General features: G+C 40.7%; 1 protein-coding gene across 2 annotated transcripts in view; it reads left to right on the forward strand.

The window, feature by feature from the left end:
- Nucleotides 1–22,620, forward strand: part of chd7 (chromodomain helicase DNA binding protein 7) — an 85,055-nt gene that overhangs the window by 10,560 nt on the left and 51,875 nt on the right. For both annotated transcript variants that reach the window (XM_014018960.1, XM_014018959.1), the window contains exons 2-3: nucleotides 15,668–17,203; nucleotides 19,803–20,131. In XM_014018960.1, coding sequence (XP_013874414.1) covers nucleotides 15,772–17,203; nucleotides 19,803–20,131 — 1,761 coding nt within the window. In that variant the 5' untranslated portion in view covers nucleotides 15,668–15,771. The remainder of the gene's footprint in view (nucleotides 1–15,667; nucleotides 17,204–19,802; nucleotides 20,132–22,620) is intronic.

The following is a 22,620-nucleotide window of genomic DNA, read 5'->3' on the forward strand; positions in this document are numbered from 1 at the left end:
CGACACACACACATGCACACTTTGCTAGCAGGTTTCTTGGCCACCCCCTGTGGCCTACTTCTCTCCCTGTCTGTCCGTCTCTCTGCCTCTGTGTCCTCTGGGATCAGACTGAGAGTCGGCCAGTGGTTTTTCCTACCACATGGTAAAGGCAGGGAACAGATTGGATAAACACAGCCCTTTCCTGCTGACCCACCCCTGCCGACCGCCCCCTCCCCCAAACGCACACACACAAACTCTGTGTCCATTAACAAAGCAGCCGTGCGTAAAATAACCAGATTTTCTCTAGCTTCACTGCTTCTTTCTTTCTTTTTTTCACTCTCTTGATCTCCCCCACCTCCTCTTCTCTCTTCCTTCCTTCCGGGCCTCAAATCCCAGCCCCAAACGCACGGCCCTGCATCCCCTCACTTGAGCGTAATTACACATCCAGCTAGCCAGCTCCCGCATGCTGTCCTCCATTTGGGAACAAAGGTATAAATTATAGCGGCTTAGATCCTGGTGGTAATGGGAGGTGGGTGGGTGCACACGTGTCGTCCAGAGGAAGAGGGGGATCGCTCACTTTTTTTTTCAGGTGCCTAGTTTGGTTACGACTTGCTCGCTGTGGTTGTAGTTGGTTTCATTTGGCTCAGTTTTGTTTGTCTGTCTGTGTCTCAGAGGAAACATGGTGTTGTTGACATGGCAGAGCCTGTAGTAAAGCCTGGAGGCTACAGACAGTTTAGCTGCCAAACTGTCGACAGCACAGACACGACTGCAATGAGTTGCTGTTGGCTAATCTTTCTGCCTTCCTACTTCCTTCACCGCAAACCAGCTCTGCCTAAACCAAGTGGTTTTGAGCTTTTCGGTGAAGCATTACATTCGACTGGAGTTGCGCTACTCTTTAATGCTCTAAAATGATAAAGGGTACRTAATTTCAGCTCTCACATCTAATGTCAAGAGGGTAATAGTCTGGAAACTGTTCACAACATTCCTCTAACAGCAAACATTATAATTAATGTTGGCTTAGACAAATGTTTGGAGCATGAATAAGAAAAGGTGCGTCAGTCAAAGTTTGCAGCAGCTGACGCCACTGACGTGTTTTAACTTAACCTGCTAAAACTATTCAATTACACAATGAGGAATATGGATAGGCAAAAACTTTAAATCGTAAATTAGTGATGTAATATGATTAATACAAAGCTAATATTCATATCAGCATCCATAGATATGCAAATTAAATTCTGATGCAGTGGTTTACTGTATTTAAAACATCTGAAAGTCAGTACATACAGTTAGTATAGAGCTTTTTAATCCTGGAATGGGTGTGAGTGTTTTTGYAGTGTTTGTTTGAGTTTCTGTTAAATAAAAGCCCATACTTAATGCACCAACAGTGAATGACTTTGTGATGCTGCTGACTGCCAGAGAGGCCATTCATTTGCAGTAACTTGGCGATGATATTCTGTGGTTTCTGCTTGGCTGAACGGGTGGCCTCGATAATTGTGGTTTGACAGATCTGCACAGTCTGTGTGAATTTCTGAGTCTGGCTGGTGAGAGCCGGTCCATTTGTCAACTCTACTTTAACTATGGCTTTTAAAACGGCCTGGTTATTACTTGTGATTTTTCAAGGTGAGGTGAAAGTTGTGGAGTGTTAATTATGTTTATGTGCTTCAAATACTCTCTCTCGCTAGCTGTGACAGAGCTAAACTATTTTCATACTCCCCTCTGTTTGAGCTTTGAAGGGAAACTGGTGCCACTTCAAGGTCAAAGTCTTGATACAGAATCTCAAGTTTTATTTTGGGACACAGTTTGCTTGCAGTGACAACATACAAGAACTCTGAGGAAAAAACCTTTCCCACCATCTTTACACTCAAACCTTCCACTTTTCTGTTTTTTAACAACTTTGACCCTTTTTAATTTTCATTATTTTTAAAGAATGCAAACATTTGATTGTTTGGATTTAAGGTTTTTTTTTTTGTGATTTAGATAAAAAAAAAAACTTGTCCATCTCTTGATCCGAAGGACTTTCTGGAGGAAGTTTTCAGCTTGAGAATGCCTTAAAGGCTGCTTAACTTCATTAATTGATAATAAAATATTGATAAAATCCAAAACTTTTTAAATTAAATAACTCATTTAGGACTTTTAAAATCATTATTAAGAGAGGATTCTGTTATATCCACCCTGCGTTTTGTAATATCTGCCTTGAGAATTTACCTAAACACTTTTAAATTAACTTAACTAAATATTTCAGCTCCTTAGTCTCCTAAACTTACCTTCAAACTTCATTCAAAAGTTGTATTTCCTATGCTTTGCTTTAATTTAATCTGCTTATTTCAGGCTCATTCTTCCCTTGATTTATAAATTTACGCCTAATGTTTTAATTTGACTAATTATATGTTCAGGTTGCTGCGCAGCAATATATCACTTTAAAAAAAGTGTTGGGTGCTTTGGCTTTTTTGAGTCATTGTTCAGATTGACACATTTGAGGTTAAGCTTGTGTAGTGTGTCACCTCGAGGGGGAAAAACTTTGTATTATAAAAGCATCTAAAACCAGCCCTGCTCTTGTGTTAAAAAGTATGTATTCTTTATTATTATTATTATTTTTTTGTCACTGGACAATTCACTGAATTTGTTGGATTGTAATTCGAAGTGTCTGTTGCGCTGCCGATAACAAACTTGGCAGCCATTACCTCTCCGCATTGTCTTATTGGAATACTTTGTTCTAGTGTATAAAAATATCTCAAATAAATGGTGTCATTATGGTGGAGTCCACTGTAAAACTGTGTCATTAACAAAATAACAACTATGTCCGAGCTTTCCTGTTCCAAGTAAATGAAGCAGAAACATGATTGATTGTGACACAAAGAGGTTGGCGCTCACTGGATGCATCACACATCCTGGCTGCATAACGTATTTAGTAAACAGAAAACCGCATGGTTTAGAGAAGTGGAGACAAATGTGCTGGTTRCTGAACAAAGTGTTTTTTATTGTCCTCGTTAGAGACTTTTTGAGTTGAATAGAAGGGTTAGTGTTTTTGCTAATTGTGTAAGTTGATTGCGAAGGCTCTTTTGAAATAAAATAATGTGCATGGCTTCCATTTTCCTTCTTGCGGTGGTGTTAATAGACAGTTGGCAAACAACTTTWTGATGCAGGACAGCCAGCTCAAAAAAACAACAACAACAAAACTCCATGTGGTTGGAACAGTCTACTACCTGACAGTTCAGCTAAGAAGTGAACATTATGCTGCTGTGAAGTGGTAAACAAGTTAATGCAACAATACTGGACTGATATCCAATGGTGGTGTTGGTGCATCTTTAAATTTAGCTTGTAAGGCAAGGTTTCTTATTATTAAAAAATGAAATTTAAAAGAAGCTTTGTGGTTTGCACTTACGAGACATTTTGTTTTACTGATTCTTTTGCAGATTTCAGATGGCAACCATTATTCTCTTTTTGATTACCAGTACAAGGTCTGTAGTGGACCAGTAAATACTGGTGCAGAAAAACAGAGTTCTTCAGATGAGAAGAGAAACCTCTTTAAGATTCAAAAAGGAAAGACTTCTATTTAATGTAAGGTTACGTGAGTTCAAATATAACTTGTGGGAGAACTGTAATAAAGATTGTCATTCTTCCCTAAAACRCTTCAAGTCTGACACATCTAGAAAAGGTAGTAAATATTTACAGTAACTGGAAGTAGAAGAGTTTAGGGTTTGTGCTTTACAACTTTACCAATCTGTTTGTTTGAGAGAATAAGATTACATATTAATTAGATAAGTAGATTTTACATGTTTAATGGGACAATGTGGTATTTTGTGTGTAGGACAGCTGCAGCAACAGAAAAGGTTGAATCAAAGCTCAAAATGCAAGTGAAAATGAGGTACCATTTTCTGTCCAATCTTCTGTTTGTGTTGTATGGTTGTCTGATAATACACAAATCAGTGACAGTTCTTACTTTGATCCAATAATGCCATACAAAAAGAGTGATTACAGCGACAGATGGAGATCTTGTTCTGGCTGATGGCAGCCTTCTCCAAAAAAAAAAAAAAAAAGCAAACTTGTTTAAGGAGCTGTGTTAGGGGGAATAGTAACAGTAAGAAAACCAAACAGGATCTGCAAAGTAGAGCAGAATCAGGTGAAAAAACATAATATAGCAGGTTTATTCACCTGAGAAAAGTTAAAAACATACAAGTTTTCTGCTATATTTGGGGTCTGCCTCTTATCTGTTGTGGATGGAAAAAATGTCTCAGATTACTTGTAACACCGTGATAAAGTTCATCCCGAATCAGCGGGACTTTAATAAGATCTGTGTGGAGTGTTCAGATTGGATATGGCCTCATTTCTGCTCAGCTCCTCCTCACGTGTGTCTGGTGGCAGGTGGAGCAGAGAAAAGCCTCATCCTGAGATTTTACACACAMAGTGTCATAGTGACCGTTCACTCAGTTTCCGGCGGCAATGACTGCGACTCTGAGCCAAAGTGCACATTTGTCTGCATGCACATGACTTCTCACTGCCAATAAAAAAAAAACGAGCTCAAGTTTAAGCTGAAACAACAGAGGATGTGGTGAAGAAAACAAAGCAGAAGAGAGTCGAGGGCTCGGCTGTTCCGTGGCTGAAGCGAGTTTATTCAGATGGACAACTCTAGAGAGGATGAAATGCATCTCGGTAAAGAGGGGACGTGCAGACGCCAAGCTCTAAACAAGCTGCAGATTAACATTATCCTGTGGCATGCTAACAGGCCAGACAAAAAATGAGGAGCACGAGAAGAACCAATAATCTCTCGCCATCCTCCTTTTAACTAAAGCTGTGGTCTGATTAAATCATTCAGGCAGCTGTGCACACACTCACACTATAGCTTGTAAGTGCTTTCATAGCTACATTTATTTTGTATTGTATAACTCCAGGTCTAATGTGTGCTTCTGACACAGCTGACAGGAAATCAGTTGCCTTCATAGTAGCTTACTGCAAAGGATGTGAAATTACACTCAATTACTCTCACCTGCCACACATGCACAAACACGTTGCAAAACTTTTTTGCTCTTCCTGTAGTGATTGAATTGCATAAAACAGGCTTTCGTAACTGCACTCTAGTCAGAGTTTTTATCACTTCAGCTTGTGTTGGTACGTTAATCTAAAATGATGTTTAAAAATGGCAACAAAGACATGATAAATTAAAGTAAAGCTGTTTTTTCCTGTATATGTAAAAAGTATATTATTTGTATTTTGATAACATACCTGGAATAGGCATGACTTCAGTTGACACATAATTGTATTATGTTGTTGTTGTTGTTGTTGTTGTTGTTGTTGTTGTTGTTGTTTTTTCCAACCAAGGACAATCTTCTAATACAAATCCCAAATTGGTTTGTGTAGTTGTCTACTTTTTGTTTGATTCGATCTACCTGAGCACAGCTTGTCAGGGATGGGTTTTAAGATTTTATCAATACTAATACTTTTAACGATATTGCTTATCAATCAGGTATTTTAACTGTCCTTTTTTTATGGGACTAAAATCAAAAACAAAATATGAATATGCAGTACTTTTATTTTAGAACAATATAAAGCATGCAATAAATCCACTTAATTACCAATAAACATGAAATGGAGGCAGAAATTTTGGATTGTATGAGCAAGACCCCCCCCCCCCCCAACAAAAAATTAGCAGAAAGAAGCACAAAAAAGTAAAAAAAAAAAAAAAAAAAAAAAAAAGGGAAAAAAATTGGACTCAGTTTTTTTGAGTATTTGATACTTATCTGATGTTTTTCAAAGCGACCTCAGTCTGAACGCTCATATCACATTTCATCACAGAGGTGGGGTTGAGYGRATTGGTCYGCTAACCTCAAGTCATGCTGTTTAAATCTTGTAGCTCCACACATCTTCAGCTGCAGAACAGAAGTCCAGTTGCGGCGTCTTATCTTTTAATGTTCCATGTCTTAGATAACTGATAATCCACAGAAAAATGCAATAGTAACATCGAGCAGTCGCGGACCGTATCGATGCTAAAAATAAATCATTGATACTTTAGTTTTAGCACGTTGCTTCATTCTATAAATAAAATGCTGCACTGTAGCATCCGRTCRGAGGCAGGTTCAGATATAAACACTGAACTAAATAAGCATGTCAGATAGGGGTGCACCGATTCCAGTTTTCTTGCTGATCTCTGATCTTTAAAAAGTCTGACTCCCCGATTCCAATTTTTGCAGATACAGATTTTTTTTAAAATAACTGACACTAGCTACGTTTACATGGACATAAGTAATCGGATTAAATGGCCATTGAGAATAAAAATGCATCATGTAAACACCCTATTCAGATTATTCTGACCCGATTCAGCTCGATCCGAATGAATTCGTAATCGGAATGAGAGACGTGGTTTATGCCTGTTGATAATCCAAATAACGTGCATGTAAACACTTAATCTGATCATCTTATTCTGATTGTGTTAAACTGACCTGACTGCGCATGTCTGACTTTCATCCAGCGGTTTCCAGCAGACAGAACTTTTCCTCCCGTTCTCTCATAAAGAAGGAAGACACACAACCTGCCCCGCTTCGCACAAAAAAAAAATGTGCATCACCTGCAGCTGAACCAGAGAGTGCAGTAACATCTCCACCATTATTAAAACCTGTCACAGGTCCATTATGAGCTCAGAAGCTGTTTATGTTCATGTCAAAAGTAGAACTTTTTTTTTTTTTGAAAGTTAGCAACTGCACATGTCAGTGCTTCTATTCAGAATAAAAGCCCGGTGCATGTAAACACTCGTCATGATCGGATTGTGTCTATGCAAACGATACATTCAGATTATTTAATCTGAATACATTTCAATCTGATTAAAGAATTTTGTGCATGTAAACATAGCTCTTGTCAGGTGTTATAAATTCACAAAACAACTTCAATGTTCCAATGTTATTTTACTGAAATACTGTGAACAATACCCTTGAAACAGTACAAACTTGTTTTAACTGGATATTAGGTAGTGCTCACAGCAGAGTAAAAAAGATGGTGGCTTATTTTCAGACCTTTGTGGAGGTAGAAAAGCCRATCTTTTCAACCGATCTTATCTAAGGATCGTCCGGTCTCCCAAAAGTAAGTAAATCTTGTGCACCCCTAATGTCAGATAATTATTTAATCTGCTTTGATTGCAAAACATCAGAATTGACATACTAACATGTAGTATCCTTGTTTACCTCTGTAAACACCATGCTGAATGTAACATCACATCTTTCTGTGCGTACAGGTCACATCAGTGCTGGAATCCTGTGTTAGSAGACTGCGAGAGAATTTATTTTATTTTTTCCAAAAATAATGCAGCATGCGCCGTGTCCTCACTTGTCATGCCTCTTTTCTTGTACTGTTAATGATACTGTTAAGGCTGCAGCTTATCAATCTGGTCAAAATTAATCACCTGGAACCGGTGCTGAAAAAATACTGGGTTTCGTTACTATCCCCCCTGCTTGTGGTGTTTTCTAGAATGGCTAACATAAAAAACTGCTGCTGTTCCTAAATGGATTCCAGGTTTTCTCTGTGGCTGGAACCTGCTTACCTCTGGAGCAACATAAATATCCTACTATGTTCTCCAGAGCTCAAAACTGATGCTTGGTTCTGTTGGACCAGCCAGTGTGGTTCTGGAGCAGGTGGGCAGGCAGCGTTGTTCCCCCTCTGCACAGAATCAGACCTCTGAGTGCAGCTCAATGCCACCTCACTAACTATAAAGTTCAAACACACTGAATATTACAAATTTAATGAACTTCTTTATCAGTTAATCGAATAGAATAAATCTGATAATTAACCGTAAGTCGACTACCGTATTTATTCATGTATAATATGGTCTCGAGTATAATACGATAATTTTTTGAGCTTAAAGCATTAAAGATCTAATCATCAATAACCCATGCATAATTCCCCCCCCCTCCCCCCACGCACGCACGCACACACACACACACACACACACACACACACACACACACACACACTTTATGGATGATTTTTGGGTGAAATTTCTAGTATTATACATGAATAAATACAGTAATTGTTTGCATCCCTAATTGATCAGCTGATCCCAAGATTTAAGCATCAACAAGAACCAAGACTGTTTAGCATTTTACCCTCATCACCTTGGATTGTAGTTGCGGAATTTGGACAGTCGGCAAAAGAAAAAACTTGATCCACTATTATGTCAAAAACACCACTTTGAGGATGATGTCTGGTTGTCTAATTCTCCACATATACCTCAGCCTTAGTTATAAACTCCACCATTCTTAGTTCTGTGATATTTTGGGAATGCAAACATCTCGGGGAGTCTTGGCTGTCTTGATTTAATTCACACACAGCAACCAAAGGTGGCTTAAAGTGGGGATTGTTTTGTGGTCAACTCTGGAACATTATTCTAGTTGTATGATTAAGTTGCTGTCCTGAAAGGTGTTTAATGATTCTACAAGTCTTGTTTTATCTACATAGAAATTGGAGCATTTGTGTTGTTACTGTGAACAAATTATTATGTATATGTAAGAAATTATACAACTCATTGGTTTAAGGAACCACGAGATCAGACACACCTAAACTTTTAGACAGTCATGGCAGATCAGCTGGTTTATCTATGCCTAAAGTTTGTACCATTATAAGAGTTTGTTGTACTTGTTTCTTATAAATGTGAAATAAAAACCGCACAAATAAAGAACATGATCCGCAAGGGCCTTTAGTTTAGTTTGGAAGATATCCATGCAAAAATATTTTGCTTCATTCTTTGTTCAAGCATACATTTTTTTCACCAAATACTGAAAATTTCCCCCATCTTAAATGTTCCCCCTTGCAAAATCTTCCTAACAGTAACTTACCCATACCATACTTTTTCTCTGCACAACTTGTGACATAATCCTCTTTTTGTGACGGTTCTCATTTATTAGCTTATTTATTGCAGTGCGAGTGGTACTTTGATACTGTTGCACTATTGATCCCTAGAACATAGTATGAAGAAAAGTCTTTCTCCAAGCTAGGCTAGGCTCATGACCAGCAAAGCAGAATTTACCTTTTTACAGTTACTGATGTACATGTGTAAAATCAGGCACTGCATTCTCAAATAGGTTCATAGCTACCTGCATTGTAGTTATGAGTTTTATTGATATTTTATTGTGGGATAGTGAAATGTCCAAGTGCAATGTTGCTGGATATCAGAATGACTGCAGAGCACAGCTGAAACATAGGTAGAAATGAACACTGTTTATATTAAGTGTAAACCAGAAATAGACATGAATATGTCTGAACCACAATGCATCTAAAAATATTGACTTTGAGCACATGCATAAGTAATTTCAAAAAGGTCGATGCTTATATTAATATATTGATTTTTGCGCTCATGAAACAACCCCTTCTCAAAAATGTTACACTGCTGTGAAAGATGCGACATTGCCTAATTTTAAACTTCCACATCTTCTTGTATGACACAGTTAGTATGTCACTGTTTTCTTAACCAAACAATGTCAGTGGTCATACATAAATGTGTGTAGAGCATAGTTAGTGTATATCCTGCTAGTGCTGAGGCTGCTCGGTGTATCAGTCTCCCTGATCAGCACGTCTAGCCAGTCAAAAGTTTGCTCAACTCTCGGTTCAGTAGTGTCAGGACACCAACATGTACAGGCTGTCCTCTTAAAGTTGTCAGTTCCAGCGCCTCAAAACTGGTGCATCCTTGATCTGTTGTGGTCAGCTGGGCATTTGTCTTTTTGGGCCATGTTACCTGTAGTGCAAGAAGAATAGAGTTAAAAAGAAAAAGTGTTTGTGATAAGTACATATAAGGTTCTATTGTAAAACTTTAGTTTGCAGTGTGACAGTGCAGTGATGAGAGCAGTCACCTCAGCTAGAAGGTGTTTTATTTAAAACCTGGCCAAAGTCTGTCTTTGTCCAGTTTGCATGTTATCCCTGTGCCTGCATGGGTTTTCTCTGGGTACTTGGTGTCCTCCCACAGTCCAAAAACCTGCATTTGGTTGAGAGTTGACTCTAAATTACCCTCAGGTCCGAGCGTGTGTGCATGACTTTCTGTCTGGCTTGGTGCTGTGATGGACTGGTGACCCACAGGAAGTACCCTGCTCACCCACTGACCGCTCAACTGCCCTCAGACCTGTACAGAATAAAGTGGGAATTAAAAATGGGTGGGTAGCTTCACAGTAAAATGTAGTCTTTAAAATTGCTGCTTTTCCCACACACCTCTCATAATGACCTCTGTACATTATTATTTCTAAATTGTTCAATTTGTTATCCTCCAGTGTTACTGAAAGCAACTGACGTATTGCTTGATGGTACATGTAATGTTAGCCACTTTTAATACCTGAAAATAGATGGTTTTATTCTGTTTTTCATTTAATGAACTTTGAAAAATTTAGCTCCAGTGAACAGCGTCAGCTGAAAGCGAGCTGTTATGCAGGGTAGAGGTGACACAAGGAAACATTTAGCTTGCTGGGCTGTCTGTGACACCTTTTAACAAAATCTCAGTTCTCCAACACACTGCTGAAATCAATGTTTTTTTTTTGTTTTGTTTTTTTGCTTTTTATTATAAATAAATACAAATTGGGCAAAGTTGCTACCTTTAGGTGTTGGCAGTAATGCAGATTTYTTCAAAGTCTAATTAAAATGAACGTATTTAAACAAATATATACACAGTGTAATATACAATACAGTATACTGAAAAACATTTTTCTTAAATGTATTTGGTTTTTTGTTTTTGTTTGTTTTTTAACAGTGCTTTTCCATTTGGGGTGCTTTTTTGACACCTAACACTTGTGTCCCCCTTTGTAAAACAAAATACAAAAAAAATTCCTATATACTCATCCTTACTATATTCAAAACAGTAGCCGTGTTCCCATCAACRTTTTTTAATGTGCATTTTGAAGTATCACATCAGAAAAGGTGAATGGAAATGGCGTGATTCGACAGCGCGGCGTCTTCTCAGTTACCGTATTTATTCGAGTATAATAYGGAAAATTTAATCCATAAAATCATGCACAAAGTTGGGGGTAGTACTATACTCGGATAAATATTTTTGCTGATGTATTTTAACTGAAATATCGGCCTCATTCACAAAATGCCTGAGTCCGGAAATGGAACCCCGTCGTAAAAAGCAGTTGAAGGGAGCTTACCTCTAAAACTCCTTCATGCCTCCAAGCAAGAGAGTAACAGATCCAGGCAGGCAACATGATGTGAAAAAGAAAAAGAAAAAAGGCAGTCCTGCATAACGAACTAATAATAATAATGTGTGGCCGGGCCGCTCCTGGGACAACAACAAATGCATGGTCGGCTGTAATGGCTGCCGTCTACCGGTGTTCTGTAAAAGTTCGTATACCTGGAAAAAGTTTCCCCACCAGAGGGGGCGCTCGCGAGACACAGAGAACGAGATTGTTGTTGAGTGGGATCCTGATGCCTTTACTACAGAGGAGGAATACCAGAAACTTTTAATGAKACTGATGATGGTGATGATGTTGATTCAGCTTCATCCACACTTGTTAGAGCCACATAGCTCTATCTGTTTGTTATATCACACCAGTTAACAAATGAGAATTGATCGTTTTTGTTGGATTAATGCATTTGTTGTGTACCTTTCAGTACATATGTTGTTAAAATAAAATTAAAAACTGATAGGCTGAAAAATCCTGAAGTCCATATGAAATTAGAGGTAGTATGAGAATTACATTTTTTTATGCTTTTTAAGATAAAAATGTGGGGGTGGGGGGTATTATACATGAGATCGTATTAAATACGAATGAATACAGTATTCCCGTAACGTGAAGAGAATTGCATTTCTTTCTCTACGTCTCCAGACGGCATGTAACATCGCCAAAACTGGTTGAAATGAAAGAATAAGTACAGAATAAGTACAACTTTCCCGATAGTAGCAGCACGTCCCAGATAACTTCTCTCTATTATCCTGCGATGTGTGGACCCTGCGAGTTTTCAACTTCCTGTTTACTACACACAAGCATTTGACGTAATTGATTCGCTTCAAGCCAGTTGATGGAAACACGTCTGATTCACATTTCTTCGTTTTTTTTTTTTTTTTTTTGTGAGATTTAAAAATTTCTCTCAATATTCGAATAAAAATCGGATGGAAACACTGCAAGTAAGATGCAATTGTAAGCAAGTCTTAAGCTCACCTTTTTGCTAATATGTAATGTAGGAGTGATGTTGTGCTGAAAGACGTATACAAACTGGTGTAGCTTTAAGAGAAAAAGCTGTTTGTCAGATTAAAGAATTATAAACAATTTCGTCAGTTTTATATCTATTTTCTGCAGCTTATTGGTTGGGTCGAGGAGATAACAGGTAAATTTATATAAATTAGGAAATGGTAAAAAATGTCTGTTTTCTGCCAGGCTTTCCTATGACTGACTTTACTTAAGGATTTGTTTTTTAAGGTGACATTGTAGGGCATGCCTCTGAAATTCAGTGTCAGCCTATCTTCACACAACCACATGCAAAACATTGTAAGTTTRCATCAAACACAAAAAGTTGAAATTGCAGCTGATAATGTGGTCTAATCAAAAACAAACTCATTTTTTGATAATGTTCTCAAACAAAAACAATCTGATTTAGCAGATCATGCACCCAGTCACTGCAGAACTGGTGATGAATATTGCATTTGCAATTTTAAATGAATGTCAGTGCATTGCATGCAGTGAAAACATATAAACTGTGTTGTGATTAAAATCTACAGAGGGACTGCAGCAGTGTCTGTAAGGCTTCAGTTTGTCTTGATGTCTTTGTATTTTACTGACCTTATTAAACTAAAGTTTTTCTGTTGACTCTGTGTTTATAGTTCAGACAAACGCGATGTAAAAAGGCTTGTTAATCCTATTTACACACCAAGACTGGATGCTCTATTCAGGCRTTGTGAAATCTCCTTACAGGAAGACTTAAAAACCTAATTTTATACCCGTGTCATGCTGATTTAATTTTGCCCTCTGAGTTAGCAGTTTTTTTTTCTTCTTGAACTTCAGTATTTTAACATTTGTAACATGGTCGAGATTTCTTTTATTATAAATTATGTCTAATCTTTAAGTATTTTGTGCTGTGTTTAATAACAAAACARTAAATAGCTTACTGTACATATAGAAATTATTTGAATGGATTTTAAAGGGATCCATGATTAGTTGTAACATTAGACTTTATTTAATAAACATATATTTTAACTGTAAAATAAAGACTGTAAAAATACTGTAGGATGTTCAGTTTTTATCATTTTTAAACTAAAAGTTTAAAAATATATTACACGGACGAGGCCATTTTATTTACACGCAAAGCATTCTGGGTAAATTATGACGTAGATAGGTCCTCAGTGCGAGGCTGCTTGTGAGCTATATCCACCCTGAGGGTTAATCTTGAACAATATCTAATGATCGACTCTTTTAAATGAAACCAGAGAGGAGAAGGTAGAAATGACTCAGCCTCTAACTGAAATATGGATGGAGGACCTCAGTTTAGCTTGTTTGTCGCACTAGCACTGAGCTAATACATATAAGGCAATATAGCGTCGGCGCTAGCGCAAAGGCTAAAAAGCTACGCTGAGGTTCTTCTTCCATGAAGCAGCTCTGTTGTCCTCCATCTATATTTTCACTTACAGGCTGAGTCATTTCTACCTTCTCCTCTCTGTCAACGCTCTCTGGTTTCTTTTAAAAGAGTCRATCGTCAGATATTGTCCAAGATTAACCTTCAGGGTGGATATAGCTCGCTAGCAGCCTCACACTGAGGACCTACCCACATCATCATTTACCCAGAATGCTTTGTGTGTAAATGAAATGGCTCCGTCCGTGTTAAAATATTTTTAAAAAAATTTACAAAACTAAACATCCAACAGTCTTTTTAGTCTTTATTTTACAGTTAAAATAAATGTTTATCAAATAAAGTCTGTTRCWACTAATCAGGGATCCATTTAAAGAATCATTTTAACTTTTTGTTTTTACAARCAAAAGTGACTAGAAGTGCAAACTCTGCAATACTGAAGGTAGTAGATTTTAATGTTCAGAGTTTGACATGAGCAGATGGTGGAAGGAACGAAAAGCATATGGACCAATCGGCTCTTTTAGCTTTATCCAGTTGAGTAAAGCTGAAGAGAAAACATCTGTCTKATGGCAGGAAGCGGCTCTATGTAAAGTCATGATTTTTGACAAATTGTAGCCGGGACTTGCGTTGCCATATAGGGTGTAGAAAATAWATAGAAAGATGGATGGATGTTACTCACATTTAGTATGTGATGACCTGAGTACACTGGAGACAGAAACTGCTGTTAGCATGCTGCTAGTGCTGCTCTAAATCTACCACTTCAGTTCCACTTGCTGATGCTCCTACAATAAATTAACAGGATGGATATTTATGGGGTGCAAATAGGTTTTGTGACACAAAATATGTTGAAAAGCATATTTGTGTGAGAACATAATAAATGTTTGGTCCCTGATACCTGCCAGTCTCTGTAATGAAGCCAGAAGTGGCTGAGGGGAAAAAACAGTGGGAGGGAGGGGAGAAGTGTGGAGGAAGAAAGAAATGAGGTGCAGTGGGGGGGAGGGAAACTCTGTGGCGGTGCAATTTGGCTTGGGTGTTGTTTTTGCAYGGCATAAAAGCAACAAGCAAAGCTCCCCCACCTCCTCCCTGTCCTGCTCTCCACTACACAAACTCATTGAGGCATGCTTAGATCCACCTACCCTCACCCTCTCGCAGAACAGGGTGTTGCGTTGGCTGCTGAATTAGGGGGAGGACGGTTAAATTCAGATCAGTGTTTCTAATTTTAACACACAAATGCAGTTCGCTTATTACCAAATAAAGAACCCTTTCTTATGCATTTTTATTTTGCTTTTCCTGCTCTTTGGGGGTGAAAACAAGTATGTAAACTCAAATTAAGAAGAAGGCAGGTGGCTGTTTCCCTTGTCTCCACACATCTGCCTGGACTGCCTGAATAGTTTTTGAATGGGTTGCCGTCTGACTGACTGGTGTACGTAAAATCTCTYTGCCCTGTTGGTTGGCTAATTTCTGGCTGGATGGCAGCTGCTGCTGTTCAAACAGAGCTGCATCTGCTCGGCCCTTTGTTCTAATACACACACAGATACACACTCATAAAAAACACACACTCAATGACTTTGAGTGTGTGTTGGTAAAGAAAGAAGTTCTTTTGTTTGGTTGCAAAATAGAGTTGGGGGTGGGCTAATGCAAATTGTGTGTGTCTGACTTTGAATGTAGAGGGTGTTTTTTGTTTTAATTCTTGCTGCATTTGTGGTTTTGTTTTTCTGTGGTGGTTACAACTGATTAGCAAGTTAATTTTTTACTCTTAACAACTAAAACAATTGGCAAAATTATCTGCTAAGTTTGAATCAAACATGTGAAGTAGACAGTGTTTTCCAGAAGTTACATAAATTCAACAGATTGCATGCTTTTAAATTGTGATGAATTTTGGTCAAGTCTTAGTTATTGGAGCATCCATTACCTAATCTTTTATTTCTAGAGAGTAACCAAGACTAAACAATTCTGTATTGGTTGTTCGCGCACTGTAGGACTTATAAAAAGTTTTTGCTAAATGTGTTTATTAATCATGCACGACGATTGAAATATTGGATTAACCTAAGCCGATTGTTTGATGCACAGTAACTTTTTAAAAAAAATTTTTAGTATAAAGTACCTTTTTGTTTTATTACATCCACTAACTCCACATTTTGTCTTTTTCATTTTTTTGTCTCTCCAGGAACCTTGATGAGGACCATGGAGTTGAAAGCTTCAAATTAGTAGCTATCTGATTAGCTCTTAACCGCACAACAGACCTCACATCTGTGGGCCCACCACCCGGCGATGGCGGACCCAGGGATGTTGAGCTTATTTGGGGATGATGCTGGGTTGTTCTCAGATGGATTAGATGGTTTAGGAGACTGCTTTCCCCAGCAGCCAGCCCCTGGTCAAGCCAACCCTCTAACCCAGCAGAACAATTCTTCACTGAACCACGAGCACCAGGGAAACAGGGGTTACCACCAGGGCATGCTGCATGGCAGTGGGCCTGGACCGGGGCAGTCCAAGTTGGGGCAAATGTACGAGCACAGCCCCTACTCCAGCTACGATCAACCCGGCACACCTGGAGGACGAATGATGGCTCAGAATGGTCCCAGCCAGGGGCCGCAGAATGTGAACACCGCATTGAATGGCATGGCCTCCCACTATAGCCCAGCCAACTCTAGCAACCCTCATCATGGGTACCAGGGTGACGCTGGGGGAGGGGGAGGCGGGGGTGGAGTTTGGGCCCAGCAGCAGCAAAGCAGATCTGTATATCAGCAGGCATCAGCACCATCGGGAGGCAGCCCCAACCAGATGGGAGGCTACCAGATGTCTCAAGGCAATTATGCGGGGTTGCAAGGTCCACCCGCATCAAGTGCAGCTCGCATCAACCAACACTACCCTTCTCAAAGTATGGTGCCCCCTCCTGCTCAGGACCCATCTCACTACTTAGGACATGTTGGGATGGGAGGGGTGCAGATGAGACACCCCCAGCCTCAGCAGCAATCCCAGGGCTATCCCAATATGGGCCACACCCCTCGATACCCACACTCCCCCTCCAGACAGCCTCCGCACCCCCACCAGCACCAACAGGGCATGGCACCATTTGGGGGTGCTCAGTACCCTGGCTATCAGGCCCAGTATTCTGCCATGGGACCTGGGATGGGCCAGGGTGCTAATGCTGCCGTCAGCGCTAACACCAGCCAGGCCATGGGATCCGGGCAGCTCGGCCAGCGGTTCAGCCAGGGAACGGGTTCAGCACCGGGGCAGCAGGGGCAGCGATACCCATCTGGACCGCCGCACCAGACTCACCCTGCCTCAATGCAGCAGCAGACAGGGCAGCAGGGCCAGCCTATGCACCCCCTTAACCACCCCCAAAACCTATCCCAACCCCCAAATCAACCCCAGTCCCACCTTGCCCCCCCAACTCAGGGATCATACTCCTCCCCCTCCTCCATGTCCCCCATGAGGGTTTTGGGAACCCCAACCCCTCCTCCCCAACAGGGCAGGCCCCCTAGCGCAGGACTACCTGGGCCCTCAGAGGTTGCAGGATACACAGCCCTGCAGTCTCCACCCAGTGCTATGACTCACGCACAGAGAACTCCGCAGACCCCACTAACTGCCACACACCCCCAACACCAGCAGCCTCACAACATGCCCCCCAACGCAGGCCAAATGTATCCTGGTATGGGGCCGCAGCGGGGTCCACAAATGGGTCCAAATCGGCTGCAGCAAGGTAAGCTGCAGGAAGTTGGCCTTCATCCATGTTTGGTATTTATGGATTTCATTTTGGTTATAATATGTTCATTTAAAAGTAGTTGAAATTAATGTATGGATAAAAGAAAAAATAAGTTATCTATGGTGGAGAATTTTCGACAAAATGATTTTAACTTCTCAATCATACCTTGAATGTGTCTAAATACAAAACACAACCAGTAGTATTAAGGCCTCTTCATACTCCATCCAAAGCAGAACAGTCGATGCGCAGTCACGTGGTTTTACGGCATTCGTTTTCGCACACACCCTTCATAGTTCCTGAGACACCCCGTGCCGAGCTCCTGGGGAAACCCCTCCCACTGCAGCATACGTCACTGCAGGGGGATTCCTCTTGCTGAAAGTCCACACTGCGGAAAAAAAGTCAAGACTCTTCACCCGATGTTATTTACCCACAAATCTGTCGCGGTTAAAGCTCCAAAGTGTTGATCAGTTAGATTCCACCATGAAAAATGCTTGTTTTATCTCAATCCATGTGTTTTTGGCTGTTGACTATCTTTATAAATCGCTGCTTCCTGCTACAACAGTTGGCTTGTGAAGTGATTCGCGCTTTTTTTTTTTGAAGCGAGCTGTTAACAGAATGCAGCGTCTGCGCTTTCAGCACAAACACTCCCAACTTCTGACCAATCACACAATAAGTTTGTACGTGGAGGGGAGTAAAAAGTTCGACCAGCGGGTTGTGTCGAAGCTGCCGCCAAAATATCGGCAATGCCAACACAGGGGTCGACATAACCATTGTTTAGGTTGTCGGAGACAACCTATTTTCATTTCGGACAACCAGATCCTGCCTCCAAGTTGTCCGGTGGACAACCAAGAAAAAAGCAGCGGGTGTTCGTCATTGTAAAAATGAATGGGTGGAAAAAAACTTGTTAAAGCCATCTAGGGATTAAACTGACGGTTCTTTCACCAATAAAGAGAACCACAGTCAAAGTTTTACCCAATCAGAACAGAGCAGGGCGGGTCMTGCTGTCTGACTGACACCGCTGCCTTTTTTCTTTCTCTGTGAATGGGGAGTCAGCTTCACTCAGTCCAGGAAACGCTGAGGGTTTTCCCAGGAGGTGTTCACCTGAGCTATTTTCCACTGAGAATTACGTCGTATTTTATATATATTATATTTCTAAAAGCACCTCGCAGCATTTCTCCTGTAACACCGTGTGTTTACGAGCACAACAAAACCGTGACAGATCACCTGACTGTTTTTAAAGCGAGGGCTGAGAGGCAGTTTGACCGCAGCCGCAGCACCTCTTCACGCACACCACGGCCCCCACTGGCCCGGACTTCAGAGTCCACAAGTCAACCCCTTCAGATATTTACGTGTATAATGTGCATCACAAATCAGTAATTTTTGCAAAAAATCAGTATTAATCACACGCGAGTTGGGTGTGCAAGCGGACCACAGCCACGCGGGGTGGGGGTGCACCGTGTCTACGTTTGACTTTGATTTTCCTCTAAAATCACAGAGTTTTCTGAGTCAGCTTCAGGTGCTTGTAGTTAATCATAATATCTTCTAAATTTAACCAGGTGTTTCAATGCATTTACATTACACAACAATTATAGTGGAGAAACTTGTCAGTTTGGTTAAAAAAAACTGTAAAAAATAAATTGTTTTTTCTATGCAGAAAACTTCTTGTGCTACAGTATAATTCTTTTTAAATAAATATGTCAAAGCTCCTCAKTTGAAAACACTAAAATGACAGAAGAGCTGTTTAAATCCCCTTTATCCAGAAAGTCTTTAGTCCTAAGGACACTAAACTGTGGCTTTAATAAGGTCATGTAGACAGTAGGTTATACTACAATTTAAATTAAAATGTTGGTTCTGTAAGCAGGAAGCTTATGGTCGTTGGATGTTGATTTTTGCTCTCTGTTTCAAAGAAGAGGATGATGAGGAGGAGTTTTACTCAAGCAGCTCCTGAAACTGTTAACCTGCTGACTCAGAACATTTCTATACAGTAAACTTTGTATACAGAACAATATAGGCTACCTATTAAATTACATTTTAATTGAGATTTTTTTTTTGGACAACCAAAATGTTTTGCGGACAACCAGATATTGTCAACAGGTTGTCTTCCCCTGCCAACAGAATTACGCAATTTTTGTCATGAAACTGCGACAATACGAATCCATTTCGGCAGTTCGGAGGGAGTGTGCAGGGGCCTTTAGACAGCTGCTTGAGAACATGGCACCATGTTGCTTCCTGTGTCTCTGTTTAGTTAAGGCAGTGGAAACAAATGTACATTTAGGAACAAGATACAAATATGAAAATAAATACTTTGTATGATCTGAGTTCTCTGACGGGGGGATTCAGCTCCCACCCTGCAGAGTTGGTGGATTTTGCTCAGGGGCAGCGATGTTGCCCTCAAGCAAGATCCTCCTAACTCTGAGCTTATTATTTTTAGCACTTTTGTCAGCTAAAAGCTTCTCTGGAGCTTTAAAATCAAATTGCTGCTTTAAGCTAGTTTGTCATGTTTAGTAAAGTCTATATTTTTCAACTGATTATGACCACAAGGGGACAACCTCTTGAGGCAAAATGAAAACTGTTAAAACTTTATTTTTTCTTCCAGGGCCTCATGAAGCCCCAGTCACCCAGGGTGGAGACCAGCGCCTGCTCCAGACCCAACAACAGGCCTCTCGAGGGGCTCAGCCTATGCAGCCTTCTCCTATGGGTTTCCAGGGTCCACCTATCGGTCAACACGGAGCCCCCGCCCCTAACCAGGGCTTGGCTCCTCCTACCCAAAGCACTCAAATGCAGCACACGCATCTGCCCCCACACCCGCACCACCTGCAGAGCACGCCCCCTCCCCCCTGCCAGGCCTCCCACCCATGGGCAGCTCCCACCTCCCACCATCTCTCCTCACCCCCTCTAACCCCACAGAAAGTGCCTCACATACAGGTGAGCCTCCGTCAGACAAACACTTTGATGTGGGAGCAGAGCTGAGAGTGTGAGAGATCAAGACTTTGTGAATTTGTTTTTGTGTGTGGGTGTTTTTCATGTGAATGTTTATTTTTCATGTGGGTGGGGAAATGTGTTTGGAGTCTAAGGGAAGTGTGTGTGTGTTCGTAAGTGTGTGCGTACATGACATTTGAGAACACAGCGGTGTACTGGGTACTTGATCATAGGGGTTTTGTGTGTGTGTGTGTGTGTGTGTGTGTGTGTGTGTGTGTGTGTGTGTGTGTGTGTGTGTGTGTGTGTGTGTGTGTGTGTGTGTGTGTGCTTTTTGCCTTGTGTTTGCTGCTGTCAGCCTTGTGTGTGGTTATATTTCCGTGTGTGTGGGGAAATGGATTTTTGCAGCTGTTTGCTTCCTGTGAGCGGCATATCCTGAGACACGTGTGCAATACACACATGTGCACACACACGCACACACAGAGGCGCCACCAGCATAATCTCTCCTCGCTCTTGGTCCCACTCTCCCCCTCCTCTGTGGAGGAAACCTCCCTTCCTGTCTCTCCTCCTCCCAGTCTCCTCTCTTTCCGCTCTCTCTCTCTCCCTCCACTTTTCTGTCTTTCTCCCCATTTGTCTCATCCACTTTAAGGGGGTCATCACWAACTTAATGTAGTGTAGCTGGATGTGCACAGTGAGACAGCTGAAAAAAGTGAAGACTTGTTAAGAAAAATAAAATTTTTGTTGATGAGTTAAAGGAAAAACATAGTAAAAACATGGAGAACAAGCAGGGATCTCAAGAGTTCAGGATCTTTAGTAAAGGAAGTTAAGGAGGGTTGAAGTTAGCAGTTCTCAGTGGTAACAGCCATGTTTGTGTCTTTGAGTGTGCACAACTGTGTCACGTGCCCTCGCCTTCCATTAGCTTGTTTTGTTGCTCAAAGCCCCCTTTCTCCACTGACCCATTCATACACAATAGCAGCCCTGTGGCCACACAAACACAGAGCCAGTTYCCTTCTTCGCTTCACTCTGCACCCCTTCTCCCAGCTATTACTCCCCACCTCCAAGACTGCGCCGCTGTGTTCCTTGGTTGACATTTCAGCCGTCACAGTTAATTTATCCAGTACTCCTGACCTAGATGCCAGGTTGACTGGTGAGCCCCACTTCTCGCCTGGGCGCGCTGCATGCGCTGTCCTGACTTTAGCTGCGGGCCCGGCAGCTCCCATCATTATACACACACACATACAAGCATGGATAGTTTGCTCTGGAATAGGATGGTGGATCTGCCTTGGGAAATAGGATAGGCAAACTGGAGGAGTGGGGTGTGTGTTTGTGTGTGGGGGGCACACGACAGGACTTCTTTCATGATGCACTTGTTAGAAAGAGCACACACACACACACACAGAGCTGGTCAGTCAGTCATGATGACTGTATGTCTGGTACTCTAAGCTCCATCTGTTCACTAAGCATGGTTATTACACACACCGCGCACACACACGCACGCACACACACACACATGCATGCATGCATGCCTTCGTCAGCATCTCAAGGTCACAACACTGGCAGAATACTGTGCTATGACCTTTATTCCACAACTCACACACACGTACACATACACACACAATGTTGCGTGCAGCACTCTAGTTGACACATAACATGCTCGTCTCGCCCCTCCCCCGCTCATTCACGCAGTCAGCGAGCTGCTACACCATTTAGCTCGCTGAGAATCTGCAGCTTCTTGAAAACGCGTCTGTGTTTAGCCACGTCCCGTTTGATGATTTTAGCAAACGAGAAATCCATCTCTGCAACCGACCGAATATGTTTGGCTTTTTTAAAATTCATAAATATTTTTAGTTGTTCGTCCAAGTGTCGCCAAAACTCTTTTACTTGATTGAGGTTCTTTCTGCAGTTTTGTTTTTGTAAATTCTAGGTTTTCTCCTTTTGCTACTGTCCAACAAAAATACATCTTTGTATCAACATACTAATATTTTTTGGTTGCCTGAAACAATACTATCTTAAATCATTTGAGTCATTATCTTATAATGGTTGAAAAATACTGTCAACCCTCCAAGGAGCAGCATTTTTGTAGTTTTGATGGAGATAAATTTACTTTATGTGCAATGTAAATGTACTGAGCAAGTTAAGCTTTTTGTTTTCTAATTAGTGGAAACAAACATTATGAGGTAGATGAAATGGTAGCTTAGATTTGTAATCTAAAATCTTGTTTTCAACTCCATTTCAGTCCTCTACACAAAATCATTGTTTTAAAAAAAGAACTATCCAAGTTACTCTGAGCATATCAAATTACCGGTACATCATCAAATAATCTTTTCTGCTATTTGTACTTCAACTTGATACAATTATTAAATAGTTAAAGACAAAAAATATCTTGAGAATAAAACACAGTTAGGGTGCAGAAACCAGTGAGATTATCAAACATGTTCAAGCTTCAGTCAAACTCAGAATAAAACTATTTGAGATTTATATATATATATATATATATA

The sequence above is a fragment of the Austrofundulus limnaeus genome, unplaced genomic scaffold, assembly GCF_001266775.1.
Source record: "Austrofundulus limnaeus strain Quisiro unplaced genomic scaffold, Austrofundulus_limnaeus-1.0 Scaffold206, whole genome shotgun sequence".
NCBI lineage: Eukaryota > Metazoa > Chordata > Actinopteri > Cyprinodontiformes > Rivulidae > Austrofundulus > Austrofundulus limnaeus.